Here is a 15,204-nt window from a genome sequence, read left to right on the forward strand (position 1 = left end):
TGCCAACAGACATGACTACAATACCTGTAGATTTGGGCAAATTCCTCTTCTGGAGGTCCCCAACATATCTGGAGGCTCCTGCACCTGCCAGGAACGACATTCTTTACTTACCTGGTAAGGCTGCCAGGAACTCTGGAAACAAGGAATCAGGGCAAACTTCTAAGGGGCTTTATTGGCTCCATAAAGTCAACCCTAGTTCCTTAAAGTTGTCTGGGCACATGTGAGTCTATGCATGTCTCTCAACTAATAATCCAAGAAAATCTTGTCTCCTTAGCAGACAGAAAGCAGAATTTCAATTTTAGTCCAGTCCACCCTGACCACACAAAATATTCCTTTCCAAAGATTTCCCTTCACAACCTTCTACAATTTTCTTTTGCATTCATATTTTGTCCAAACTGTTTCTCTCCAAACAACTGCTCTCATTTTAGGACAAAGTTACTTTCTTTTCCCTTCAATAAAAATGTATTCCCATTCCTTACACCTTTCTTACACATCTCCTATTTCCCTACATACAGAGTTGTTTCCCTTACTTGCATCAGTCTTAATTACATTTAGCAGAATTTTAACCCTTAGAAACCTTATTAACTCAGTAGCAACCAAAACTCAGTAGCAACCAAGTGTGAATTTTTACATTGGAATTCTTAATTTTTTAAATTTAAATTCAACTAGCCAACATATGGTACAGCATTAGTTTCAGAGGTAGTGTTCAATAATTCATCAGTTGTGTAAAACATCCAGTGGTCATTACATCATGCCCTCTTTAATAGCCATCACACAGCTACCCCATCAGCTTAACACCTCCCCTCCAGTAACGCTCAGTTTGTTTCCTACAGATAAAGTCTTGGGGCACCTGAGTGACTCAGTGGGTTAAAGCCTCTGCCTTTGGCTCAGGGTCCTGGGAGCCCCACATTGGGCTCTCTGCTCAGCAGGGAGCCTGCTTCCTCCTCTCTCTCCACCCCCCTCTCTGTCTACTTGTGATCTTTGTCAAATAAATAAAATCTTAAAAAAAAAGTCTCTCATGGTTTTTCTTCCCTCTGATGACTTCCCATTCAGTTTTCCCTCCCTTCCCCTATGATCCTCTGTGCTGTTTCTTATATTCCACAAATGAATGAAACCATATAATTGTCTTTCTATGATGGACTTATTTCCCTCAGCATAATACCCTCCAGTCCCACCCTTGTCGATGTAAATGGTAAGTATTCTTCCTTTCTAATGGCAAGGGAATATTCCATTGTATATATACACATCTTCTTTATCCATTCATCTGTTGATGGACATCTCAGCTCTTTCCACAGTCTAGCTATTGTGGACATTGCTGCTATGAACACTGGGGTGCAGGTGTCCCTTCAGATCACTACATTTATATCTTTGGGGTAAATACCTAGTAGTGTAATTGCTGGGTCATAGGGTATCTCTATTTTCAACTTCTTGAGGAACCTCCATACTGTCTTCCAGAATGTCTGTACTCGCTTACATTTCCACCAGCAGTATAAGAGGGTTCCCTTTTCTCCACACCGTTTCCAACATCTGTTGTTTTAGCCATTCTGACTGTACACTAGAATTCTTTAGATGGCAGATTTATGAGTCAATTAAACACAAAGCATGTTTACCAATCGACTTAAATATCCTTGGTTTGTGTGCAGTAAGAAGCCAAAAGCACAAACCTAAGTTCAGTAATCAACGCTTTAATATCTTACCGTATTCAGGAAAGATTTAGATGGCCAATGAACTCATCCAATTTATCACTCAAGCAAAACTTTAAAGTTTCAGGTTACCAAACACTTTGAAAAGTATGGTACAAATTAACCTGGAAAATGTTAAGTTGGACAAAACTAACCATCTTGTAAAGTTATCTTTTTGTGAATAAATTGCAAGATTATTTGACCTTGAGTAAACCTTGGTAGAATAAAAGTTTCAACTAGTTTAAATACCAAATTACATTCCACTTGGGTCTGCTTAGAGTGCGTCCACTGAGGGAAAGTCCTGAGAAATTCCTGGAGAACCCGGGAAGAGTCCGGACTGGCAAAGGCTCTTTATCAGTGGCCACCAAATGTGTGTGTGTCGGGGGGGGGCAGGCTCCCCATGTGGGACCACCAAATGTGATGTTTAAATGGGGTGCCTGTCCCATTCGGATGGGGCCCCCCAAATGCGGGGCAATGATTGGGAAGAAACTGGTGGTACAATCTGTGAAAGAATTCACCTGAGACAGAACAAAGGAGATAGACGTTTATTGGTTACACTGCAAGGACACAGTGGCTGGGGACTGTTTGGGGGAAGATGAGGCATGGTGACAAAGGGCATTTTCTCTTTTTTGGTAACTGTGCAGAGTTGTAAGTAGCCCATTGGTAAGATTGGGTCTATGGATATTTTGAGATGGGTCACCTGATGGGCCTGTCTGTATTCAGCCAGGGGGACGCAATGGGCCATTTCTACAATCCATCACTCAAGCTTGTTTGCCTAAAAGTGACTTCTATGGTACGTTCTTTCCAGCAGAGAAGGAGAAGCTGGGAAGGCTGTTATGAACTGGAGTCTATTGAAGTCATCCGGGAATTAGAAGTGTGGAGGCTTCTCATTGGTGGAGCTCTTGTGATGCAGAAGGGGTGGTGGGTTGTGGTGACAAGGAGAGCCTTTCTTCCTCCCGCTGAGATAGTAAGGTAGGGCAAGGTCCAAGTCCCTGCAAGGTCAAGTCCATCGCTTCCTGCTGGGTCTGCATGGTAGGATGCGAGGGCGCCCCCTGCTGACACCTCCCTGCTCCAACTCAGTGAGGTTCACATTATTCTCTCTTGACAGAGGCACTTCTAGAAGGGGGATGTTTATATGGTCCTTTGGAAAATTCCTGAAGAACATCAGCTGAGACATCAATACCTTCATAGTTAAACCTCCATGGAAGATGTCTGCAATTACTTTCTCAAATGGCAGATTGAAGCTGGACAGCCATTGGGCTGGAGCCCAAATGTCCAAATGAACATGGCCTCCTGAGGACTGAGGATAACAATGCTACGAAAGTAATAGCTGACATTGATTATGTGCTCACCGCGTGCTCCGTGGCCTGTGTCCTAAACACTTCACATACATCGTCTGGCTTCATCGTCATGTCAGATAGGCACTGGCATCATCCCCTGATTTTAAGAATCTGAAGGACTAAGTCCTGAGCGGGGAGGTATTCGGTCATTTGTTCAAGGTACCTGTACTGGAGGGTGGCCCAAGCCCTGTGGGCCCAGCCATGCAAAAGGGGCACCTTTTCTTCATTTACCCAAAGCCACTGATTGGTCTAAACTCAGTCCTGGACTGAGCTGGATTCAAACCCCAGGAGCTCCAGCCTCAGAGGTCCCCACCTCTCATCACTGTGTGGTCCTGCCTTGTTGCATTAAATAATATGAGTCAGACTAAGGTAGGGATGTGGAGAGCTGTGTAGGCTCAAGCTGCTTCTGTGACCCTCTTCTCCTGAGAACAATCACAAGCTTCCAGAAGAGTCTCTTCCAAGAACTCTGCTCCTGACCCATCTCAGAGTAAATTGCTGACCTAATGTTTCAGAATCTCCTCTCATTCCTACAAAGACATTCTCCCTCAAAGTTAGGAAGTGGAAGCTGACACATTACTGCCGAGTAACCATCATAGCCTGTCTCCCCAGTGTCCCCACAATGTCCTTTATAGCCGAAGGACTTCACTTGGTCACTGATTTTACATTTCACCTATCTTTAGTCTCTTTACTTCAGTCTGAAACACTTACTTTGTCTCAGTTAAGGCTTTTGTTAAAGAACAGAATTCCAGCAATCAAGTTGAAGCTGTAATTGGCTTTATGAAGGGTTTCATGAACTGGCACCATCCCATCTGGCAAGTAGGTAGTTGCTTCCAAGAGGTGTACAAAATGCAGGGTTTTCTAGGAAGGACGGTGGGGCAAGAAGTGCACAGAGGGAAAAGAAAGGATTGTTTCTGGTCAAGACACCTTCCTTCTGGGGGATGGACTTTCAGGGTTTCTATCCTGAAGATGACTCACCAGTGGCAATCAGGAAATTTTAGATGGACTGTCAAAACGTCACCTTCCGGGGCGCCTGGGTGGCTCAGTGGGTTAAGCCGCTGCCTTCGGCTCGGGTCATGATCTCACGGTCCTGGGATCGAGTCCCGCATCGGGCTCTCTGCTCGGCAGAGAGCCTGCTACCCTCTCTCTCTCTCTCTGCCTGCCTCTCTATCTACTTGTGATCTCTCTCTGTCAAATAAATAAATAAAATCTTTAAAAAAAAAAAAGTCACCTTCCTGGGATAGGTTGAAACTCATTAGTCTTGGTTTGCTTTGAGGTGGGGCTGGGGGGGGGCAAGTGTCTCCAATCTGGGCTTGTTTTTTCTTTCTTTTTTTTTTTTATCACTTTCAAGACCTTGATTTTATCGAAGATTATACACTAGTTATAGATTAAGAATAGATATTCTTTTATTTGGTTTTGTCTGATCTTTTTGAGAATTTCTTGCAGGTTTGCCTCCCTGGTAAGAATATGCCAGAGGTGATGTTGAGGTCTTCTTACCCTGTCCCATTGGGGACTCTTGACAAACCACCCCTATGTGTGGACATCTTTCTTACCTAGCTTGGGCTCCCACACCCATGCCAGGCTGCTTCTTCATGCGAACACCCTTCGCACCCTACTTAGTTTCTGATTTTTCTGATTTGGAGTCAGTGTGACTCCCTTCTCAGCCCCTGACCCCAAATATGGGGCTGCCCACCTGGCTGTGCCCCACCTATGGCTTTAGGACTGAATTATCTAGGAAGGGAGGCAAAGGAAGGGAAGAGAGGAAAGAGAAAGTAGGGATAGGGTGGGGAAGGAAACAGAAGACTCCTCTGCAGCTCCTGATACCAGCCGAAATGGACAAATGCTTTTAGCTTTTCTGTCTAATGCACTGGCCAGTCAACCGTCCCTGATTTGATGTTCATTGTGTCAGGGCAGTTGGGAGCTGAGGCTGAAACACAAAGAGAAAGCATGTTCCCTGCCTACCAGAACAACACGTTAGATGAGATGAAAACATGAAATCAAAAGGAATCATATAATACTAAGTGCCTCAATCGAAAGTTACAAAAAACATGTGCTCCACAACGTGTAGAATTAAATTGTGAATATACTTTCTGACCAATGGGCAAAGTCACAGTGGATTAACTCTCACTTATCTTCATATATGACATTGGAGTTCTGAACGAGCTTCACCCACCCAGCGACTGGGATGGTCAAAACATTCAGTCACTGGCTCTCACTCCTTCAGTTCTACGGATTCCGCCTTAATGTACACAAAGGCATTGGTTAGTATTTTTGTCAAGAGCTGTTGACTGACTGGCTCAGTGTAATATTTCTTGTAGAATATTCAAAATAAGACATGTGATATAAATGTCACTACCACGGTCACCACAGTAATTCTTGTCTCCATTAACGTTTGTTGATAAAATTGTTGAGGAAGTTTTATTCTTGATCAACGGTCAGGGGAACAGATGGTACTAACTGGGGGTAGTCTGTGTGAACCGGACCGGCTGAGTCTACATCTCTGGGACTTTTTAGCGACTTCCTTCACTTTCCACAATAAATGCTCCACACAGACCCTGGAGAAAGCTAAACGAATGTACAGAATCCCTAGTCATCCGTCACGGGCAGTACATGAAGGCCATCTTCATTTCTGGGTTTTACTCACAAAGTAAACTGAAGTCTCTGGTGATCCGGGATCTTGAAGAACAAAGGGGAAGTCCTTCGGGAAAGTCAGGCTTTGTTTTCACTCCATTCTCTTGGCTCTACCTTGAGAACAATGGGTTTTTCCAGTTTAACAGCCCCTTGAGTGCTCCTTTCCAGGTGAATCTACAATAGTTAGACAAGCATATGAGAACCAGGAATGAAGCCCATGACAAGAAACACGAAGGACAATAATGCTTTTCAAACACATAAATACTATTAGACTCAGATATCTGGGATCTTACTCCTATTCTGTAAGCTGCCGAGACTGGAGGGTGGGAGGATACATCCGTCACTCATTCAGCAAATATCTACTGAGCACCTATGCTGTACCAGGCTGGGGATAACATTTTGTTGGGCTTGCGGTCCTTTCGCTTTAATTTTAAGTAAAAGGAATAAATGTTTACATTTTAAACCAGATTCTTAGGCATCATGTCAAAGCATTTTCAAAAGCAATGCAGAGTCTATTTTGTGTATGTTCAAGCTTGCAAAGTAAACCCGAGTGGGTCTTACACACTCTAATGTGTGGCCCTCGTCCCTGCTAAAGATCCCGTCACCTCTCCCAGTGGAACCATCCATTCTTGATGGCAGGAGTTCTTCGTGAAGCATGACGGTTGTTTTCTACCATCTCCCGGCTCCAGAATATAAGGCAAATGGTGAGCTGCTGAAGACCCTACAGTGTTCTGAGTGAACCGTTAGCCCCATTCTCTCCCAGTGACTATCCTAAAGAGTGGGGGAGCCCCAGGCAGAGTTACCTTCTAATGTCGGTTGACTGAAGGGTATGCAAACACCTTGGAAGGTGAGAACTGCCAGCCCGTGGGTGAGCAGGAGCTTTCAGGGAGTGTCTGCCCCGGCTCGGGTGTGCCAGAGCCCGGCTTTCTCTCAGGGCTTAGACCCTCGTTTGTAGTCATTTAGTGCTATGCAGCTGCTGCAAAGCCACAAATAGAATGGAGACTAATTCTGGCTTCCTCCTCTTCTCTGAGGAAGTCTAATAAAGGGAGGAGCTGTATAAAAAATGCACAAGTCCTAAAAGTAGGCCATATTGTACAGCCTTGCTTGAGATGATTCAGTGGCAACAATTCTTTATGTTTTCCAGATCCTTCTAAAAATGTAACTTGTTATTTTAAAATTTTAAATGGCATGCTTGTATTTCCCCTGCAGAAAGACAGACGACACACACACACACACACACACACACACACACCCAAGCCTATACACAAATGTCATTTGTTAATTATTAAAATTAAAATTCTTTACAATTTGCATCCCAGGGCTCTCAATGAACTTCAAATCACTTGTGAACTTTACTGGATAACTATAAGCCACTGGTGGGAGTTTAAGAAAGGAATTAAATGAGATGCTAGAGTTAAAGACGCTCTTAGGTCCAAAGAAAACATAGAACGGAGTGGCTGGATTAATGACAAAGCGTTCAGCTTGGGGACTCTGCTGATGACAGTGGCCTGTAGTAGCCTCTAACAGAGCAGAGGAGGGAATGGGATCTGGTGCATGGGAAGGCTCCAGGGAGGGGCTTGGCAGGGACTGACCAGGCCTGGAAGGATGAGAACAGATGGGAGGAGAGCGTGCTGAGCCTTCACACAACTCGGACTGGGAAGGAAAGGGAACACAGCCTGACTGGAGCCCGGCTTGCAGAAGGTGGGGCCAAGCACACAGGATGGCCTGGATCATGGGAGTCCGTCACATCTGGCAGACACGCTTCACACCATGGATTCTCAACCTTGTGTCCTCATGAGAATCCATGGAGGCAGTTTTAAAGCCACATTCTGGGTGAACTATGTTAGAAAATCTCAGATGACCTGGGCATCAGGATTTTTATTGATTTTTAAAAAATTTTTCTTATTTAAATTCCAGTTAGTTAATGTAGTATAATATGAGATTCAGGTATACAACATAGTGATTCAACACTTCCACACATCTCCCTGCGCTTATCACAGTGTACTCCTTAATCTCCATCACCCATTTCACCCTTCCTCCCACCCCTCCCTCTCTGGTAACCATCAGATTGTTCTTTATCATCACGAGTCTGTTTCTTGGGGTGCCTGGGTGGCTCAGTGGGTTAAGGCCTCTGCCTTCAGCTCAGGTCATGATCCTGGGGTCCTGGGATCGAGCCCTGCATCGGAATTTCTGCTCGGCAGGGAGCCTGCTTCCCTTCCTCTCTCTCTGCCTGCCTCTCTGCCTACTTGTGATCTCTGTCTGTCAAATAAATAAATAAAATCTTTAAAACAAAAAAAAAAGAGTCTGTTTCTTGGTTTGCTACTCTCTCTCTTTTTTCCCCTTTGTTTTGTTTCTTAAATTCCATATACGAGTGAAATCATACATTTGTCTTTCTCGGACTTATTTTATTTAGTGTAATACTCTCTAGCTCTATCCAGGTTGTTGCGAATGGCAAGACTTCATTCTTTTTTAAGGCCGAGTAACATTCCATTGTATATACATGCTACACCTTCCTTGTCCATTCATCAGTCAGTGGACGTTTGGGTTCTTTCCATAATTTGGCTATCGTAGATAATGTTGCGAGTAACATCAGAGTGTACGTATCCCTTTGAATTTGTATTTTTGTATTCTTTCGATAAATACCTAGTAGTACAACTGTAGGGTAGTACTATTGTTTTTGGTATCGATTTTTAATTTACATTGTAGTTAATTGACATACAGTGTAATACTGGTTTCTGGAGTAGAATTTAGTGATTAGTCACTTACATATAACATCCAGAGCTCATCACAAGAAGTCCCCTCCTTCATACCTATCATGGTAGTCATATTTTTGAACTTTTTAAGGAACCTCGATACTGTTTTCCAGAGTGGCTGCACCCGTTTGCATTCTCATGACCAGTGCAAGAGGGTTCTCCTTTCTCTGCACCCTCGCCAACACCTGTTGTTTCTTATGTTGTTGATTTTAGCCATTCTGACAGGTGGGAGGTGATATCTCATTGTAGTTTTGATTTGTATTTCCCTGAAGATGAGAGACGTTGAGTATCTTTTCCTGTGTATGTTCATCATCTGTATGCCTTCTTTGGGAAAATGTCTATTCATGCATTCTGCCCATTTTTTAACCTGGATTATTTCTGTTTTGTTTTTTATTATGTTCAATTAGCCAACATATAGTTAAGTACATCATTAGTGTTTGATGTAGTGTTCAACGATTCATTAGTTGTGTATAATAACCAGTGCTCATCACCACACGGGCCCTCCTTAATTATTTTCAGGGTGTTCACTTTTATAAGTTCTTATATCTTTTGCTATCAGTCCTTTATCAGATACGTGATTTGCAAATATCTTCTTCCATTCTGTCGATTGCCTTTAGTTCTGTTATTTCCTTCATTGTTCAGAAGCTTTTTATTTTGATGAAGTCCTAGTAGTATTTTCGTTTGTTTTCTTGTTTTTGTTTTTGCTATTGTCTCCTCTGCCTCAGGAGACGTATGTATAAAGAAGTTGCTGTAGATGATGCCAAAGAGATTTCTGACCATATTCTCCTGTAGGACTTTTATGGTGTCAGTCTCACATTAAATCTTTTTTTTTTATTTAATTTCTTTTCAGTGTAACAGAATTCATTGTTTATGCACCACACCCAGTGCTCCATGCAATACGTGTCCTTCCTAATACCCACCACCAGGTTAGATCTTTAATCCATTTTGAATTTATTTTTGTGTATTGTGTAAGAATGTGGCCCAGTTTCATTCTTTTGCACGTTGCTGTCCGGTTTAATAAACAGCATCTGTGGAACACGCTGTCTTTTCCCCGTTGGTATTCTTCCCTGCTTTGTCAAAGATTCTTTGACCATAGAGTTGTGTGTTCATTTCTGGGCTTTCGAATCTGTTTCACTCACCTGTGTGTCTATTTTTGTGCTACTGTCATTTTGTTTTGATCATTACAGCTTTGTAATATAACCTGATGTCTGGAATTGTGATGCCTCCAGCTTTGCTCTTCTTTTCAAGGTTGCTTTGGCTGTTTGGATTCTTTTTGTGGTTCCTTTCAAATGTTAGGATTATTTGCTCCAGATTCATGAAAAATGCCGTTGGTATTTGAAACACATTGCATTAAACATGGACATTGCTTTGGGTAGTATGGACATTTTAACAATATTTGTTCTTCCAATCCAAGAGCATGGAAGGTCTTCCCATTTCTTTGTGTCCTCTTCAATTTCTTTCATCTCTGTTTTATAGTTTTCAGAGCACAGTTCTTTCACTTCTTTGGTTAGGCTTATTCCTAGACATCTTAATTTTTGGTGCAGTTTTAAATGGGATTGATTCCTTGATTTCTCTTTCTGTTGCTACCTTATTGGTGTATAGAAATGCAACCAATTCCTGGCATTGATTTTGTATCCTGCAATTTTACTGAATTCATTGATCAGTTCTAGCAGCTTTTTAGTGGAGGCTTTGGGTTTTCTATATAGAGTATCACGCCATCTGCATGTAGTGAGAGTTCAACTTCTTCCTTGCTGACTTGGAAGCATTTTATTCGTGTTGTCGGACTGCTGTGGCTAGGACTTCCAGTATTATGTTAAATAACAGTGATGTCTGTGGACATCTGTCTTGTTCCTGACCATAGAGGAAAAACTCTCCGTTTTTCCCCTACTGAGGATGATATTAGCTGTGGGTTTTTCATATGTGGCCTTTATTATGTTCCCTCAAAATGTGCCTTGTTGAGGACTTTTACCATGAATGGTTGTTGTACTTTGTCAAATACTTGAAATGATATCTTCCTATCCTTTCTTTTTTTAATGTGGTGTATCACATTGATTGATTTTCAAATACTGAATCACCCTTGCAAGCCAGGAATAAATCCTACTTTATTGTGGTGAATGATTTTTTTTTTTTTAATGTACTGTTGGATTCAGTTTGCCAGTATTCATTGGGAATTTTTACATCATGTTCATCAGGGATATTGCCCTGTAGTTTTCTCTCTCTCTCTTTTAAAGATTTTATTTACTTATTTGACAGAGAGACAGATCACAAGTAGACAGAGAGGCAGGCAAAGGCTCCCTGGCCAAGCAGAGAGCCTGATGTGGGGCTCCATCCCAGGACCCTGAGATCATGTCCTGGGCCAAAGGCAGAGGCTTAACCCATTGAGTCACCCAGGCGCCCCTACAGTTCTCTTCTTTAGTGGAGTCTTTTATCTGGTGCTGGTATCAGGGCAATGCTGGTCTTATAGAAGAGACTTGTGAGATGAATAGGCGTGAATTCTTCTTTAAATATTTGGTAGAATTTGCCTGTAAAACCATCTGGCCCTGGACTCTGGTCTGTTAGGAGTTTTTTGATTACTGATTCAATTTCTTTGCTGATTATTGATCTGTTCAAGTTTTCTATTTCTTCCTGTTTCAGTTTCAGTAGTTTATATATTGCTAGGAATTTATCCATTTCTTCCAGGTTGTCCAATTTGTTGGCATACGGGTTTTCATAATATTCTCTTATAAAAAAAAATTCTGTGGTATTGGTTGTTATTTCCCATCTCTTGTTTGTGATTTTATTTATTGGGGGTAATTTCTCTTTTCTTTTTGATAAGCCTGGCTGGAGGTTTGTCAATTTCACCCATTTTTTTTTTTTTTCAAAGGAGCAGCTCCTGGTTTCATTGATCTGTTCTATTGTTTTTATAGTTTCTATATCATTTATTCCTGTTCTAATCTTTATTATTTCCTTCCTCTGGCTGGTTTTAGGCTTCACTTACTGTTCTTTTTCTAGCTCCTTTAAGTATAGGGTTAAGTTGTTTATATGAGATTTTTCTTGTTCTTGAGGCACACCTCTATGCTACATACTTCCCTCTTAGGACTGCTTTTCCTGCATCCCAAAGGTTTGGGGTCATTGTGTTTTCATTTTCATTTGTATCCATGTATTTTTTTAAGGTCTTCTTTGATTTCCTGGCTGACCCATGCATTGTTAGTAACATTATTCAGTCTCCATGTATTTGTGGTCTGTCCAAATTTGTTATTGTGTTTGATGTCTCTTTTCATAGTGTTGTGGTCAGCAAAGGTGCGTGGTATGATTTCAATCTTATTGTATTTTTTGAGGCTTGTTTTGTGACCCAGTACGTGATTTATTCTGAAGAATGTTCCATATGCACTTGAATAGAATGTGTATTCTGCTGCTTTGGGATGGCATGCTCTCAATATATCTATTAAGACCCCTCTAAGGAAGATGTCTCAAGACAGCTAGAGAACAGATGAGTTTGCTTTTAATGAAGCCTAGATACCAAGAGCAGCACAGGACTGCAGCCACACATAGCATGGGACCTGTGTGTGCTCCTGAAAGTAATGGCCTTATGGATAAGAGGTCAGGTAGCACCTTTTGATAAGAGGTCAGGGCCCGGAGCTTCACAGAGTGTCACTGGTGTGTGGTGCCTGGGCTCTGCTGTTGTGTTTTGGCAGCTCTATCGTTCAGGCTGGCTGTCTGTAGAGCCCCTCCTTGCTTGCTGTGGGCAGTGTTTGGTCCCTGGCCTGAATGTGGTGAGCTTTAACTAGGTGTGCTCTGGTCTGCTTGTGAAATGAGACCTGACACCGACTCCACCAGAACCGAGGCCCTGTAGAACCCTCTGGTCAGGAGGCTTGGTGTGGGGAAGGGTTTATGCTGGTCTTCTGGGGAAAGGGTCTGCTATGCTGGGAGGCAAGCCTGACTGAGAAGTGCAGTCCCACCAAGCACAGGGAGGTGGGGCTCGGTGTAAGCGAGTTGGGCAGCCAGTACTGGCACTGTGCTGCTTCCGACAGATGACTCTGTGTTTGTGGTGAGGGGTGGGGGAGGAAGAGGCACCAGCCCGCTCATTTGTTCCTGGAGAGGCATCTTCGTGAACACTGCCTCTCAAGGATGCACTTCTAGAAGAGGGACGATCTCCCCTCTGTGCGCCCCAGGTGCTCTTCAGTCAGGATTTTCAAAAGAACCCACTGATTCCAATGTACAAACAGGGGTTGAGAACCACAGTCATGAGAGTGTCTGTAAGTTGTGGTGGAGAAGATCATCCTTCAAAAGTCATGTCATGGGGGCGCCTGGGTGGCTCAGTGGGTTGAAGCCTCCGCCTGTGGTCGTGATCCCAGGATCCTGGGATTGAGCCTCGCATCAGACTCTTTGCTCAGCGGGGAGCCTGCTTCCTCTTCTCTCTCTGCCTGCCTCTCTGCCTACCTGTGATCTCTGTCTGTCAATAAATAAACAAAATCTTATAAAAAACCAAAACAACAACAAAAAAGTCATGTCATGATAATCACTGCATGTCAAGACTATGCATGTTTCCTTCCTTTCAGTGACCTTGAGAGAAATTTAAAACATCGCTCAAGTTCAAAAGTCTGCATAAGCATGTCAAGCTATGTAACTGACTAGCTGACCCTTATGGTTGAGTGGTTATAAACCACAGACATGGCACTCATGAGCTGAATAATGGCCACGCATGACTCCAAATAGATTCTCTTGGCTGATAGAACAAATTATTAAGGATAAATGACCCCTCCCCGCTGACACACACATATCCATTATTTACCTCTTAGTTTGAAAAAAAACCCAGTAATATACTATTTATGTAGAAAGCAATCTCTCTGACCTGTGTTTCTTTACAAGGTTTGAAGGAGAAGTTCTGCAGGACTTTGACAAGGGCAAGTTTCATGCTCGTGGTCGCAAACCTCATCCCAATGCAGTTTCGGGGTCCGGTTCCAAAAGGCAGGTATGTATAAGGATTTATGCTGTCCTTGTTCTTCTTGCTGAACCTGGTTTCATGATACAAATTGGGAACACATTAGTGAAACACAGAAACCATAAGAGCCTACACGTTTGGGATTTGGGATTCTTACCAGGACTGTATGGGACACACTTTTGGGGGTTGGCGACTGAAATCTTGCTATGCTGATTCTGTGGTGACAACAGTAAACTATAGATCCTACGCATTTCCCATACCCTATGGGAGCATTTAGTCTTGTTGAGATGAGACGAATGCTGTTGAAAAGAAGATTTATCTTAAACACTAGAATTACATTTGGCATGGTGAGATGTTCACACCCTGAAAGGCAAGCAGGAAATGAGCCTGACTGAAGGAAAGGTCGATTCCTGCCTCCACTCCCACTTACATAGGTCACATGCTCATGGAAAAAGAAAGTAGAGAAAATGCCTCCTATGACGGATTGATTGACTGACCGATCGATTTGACAGAGAGAGTGAGAGCATATAAGCAGTGAGGAGTAGCAGGCAGAGGGTGAGGAAGAAGCAGGCTACCCACGGAGGAGGGAGCCTGAAGTGGGGCCCAATCCCAGGACCCTAGGACCATGACCTGATACTTAACCAACTGAGTCACCCAGGCACCCCACCCTCCAGGATTTAAAGTTCTATTTTTCTCTTTTCATCCCTATCGTCTCCACCTGCACCTCCTCTCACTTTCAAAAACAAGTCAGAAGATTCACACGGGCACGTGATGCTGCTCTACTGTCGTCAAACTCTCCGATATGTATAACCAGTATAACTACTGTCTGTCTGTTTCATGAGGGTATAAATTCCTTGAAGGTCAATCCTAGATCTTATTTAAAACTGATTCCTGAATATTTGATTATATTAAGGGAAAATGTGGATTTTGGAAAAGTGATAATGGCATTGTGATGAGGTTATTTTTTAAAGTCCTTATGCTATGGAGAGCATTCTAGAATGATCACAGATGATGTACATAAATGTAATATGGGAATCAGATGAAGGATTACAACGGCATGTGGATGGGTTCGTGGTTGTTGGGCAGGTGACAGGCACACACGATGCATTAAAAGTATTTCATAGATGTGTGTCTCTAGGATATGCCTGTGTTGTGTCAAAAATGCTCCGTAGTAGCCTTTTTTTAATATGTGGATTTCTTACTCTCTGGCCCAGTCCCTGAAACACATAGGTAAGCACTTCTTCTCATGATTGAATGAATCACAGAGAAGCACCTGGAGTGCTCTCTGGTTTCTGTTTGAGAAGCCACAGGAGTGGGGACTGCTGAACTTGCGGGAACCACCAGGGTTCCTGGTCTAAAGAACAGACAACTTGGTCAATTCTGACTTTTTCCAGCAAGTACTGAAAACGTGATGCTAGCACTAGGGACACCACACAACAAGATAAGGCCTCTGCCATAAGGGCTTAGAGTCGGTGGCTTAAAGTCTAGATCTCTAAAAAGTTCACTCCAAATTTTGTTCACCGATACAATAAACAGGAAAGCACCAACTCTTTTAAGGAGTCAAGCTTTGCCCAAAGCCAGACTCTGCTTTGAATTCCCAGAAGAGAAAGCTCAAGACCCCTCTAAAGAAGATGTCTCAAGACAGCTAGAGAACAGATGAGTTTGCTTTTAATGAAGCCTAGATACCAAGAGCAGCACAGGACTGCAGCCACACATAGCATGGGACCTGTGTGTGCTCCTGAAAGTAATGGCCTTATGGATAAGAGGTCAGGTAGCACCCAGGGCCCGGAGCTTCACAGAGTGTCACTGGTGTGTGGTGCCTGGGCTCTGCTGTTGTGTTTTGGCAGCTCTATCGTTCAGGCTGGCTGTCTGTAGAGGCC

At 43.0% G+C, this 15,204-nt stretch overlaps 1 protein-coding gene across 14 annotated transcripts in view; it reads right to left on the minus strand.

Annotated features, from left to right (window-relative positions):
• Window positions 1–2,212: 2,212 nt before the first annotated feature.
• The window catches only part of LOC123933455 (cytochrome P450 3A12-like), a 60,982-nt gene continuing 47,990 nt past the window's right edge, over window positions 2,213–15,204 (minus strand). For 13 of the 14 annotated variants that reach the window (XM_045992641.1, XM_045992631.1, XM_045992633.1 and 10 more), the window contains 2 exons: window positions 13,235–13,397; window positions 2,213–5,824 (listed from right to left, as the gene is read on the minus strand). In XM_045992641.1, coding sequence (XP_045848597.1) covers window positions 5,729–5,824; window positions 13,235–13,397 — 259 coding nt within the window. In that variant the 3' untranslated portion in view covers window positions 2,213–5,728. The remainder of the gene's footprint in view (window positions 5,825–13,234; window positions 13,398–15,204) is intronic. The other variant, XR_006816604.1, reaches the window with a different exon arrangement.

The sequence above is a fragment of the Meles meles genome, chromosome 21 (genome assembly GCF_922984935.1).
Source record: "Meles meles chromosome 21, mMelMel3.1 paternal haplotype, whole genome shotgun sequence".
NCBI classification, from domain to species: Eukaryota; Metazoa; Chordata; class Mammalia; order Carnivora; family Mustelidae; genus Meles; species Meles meles.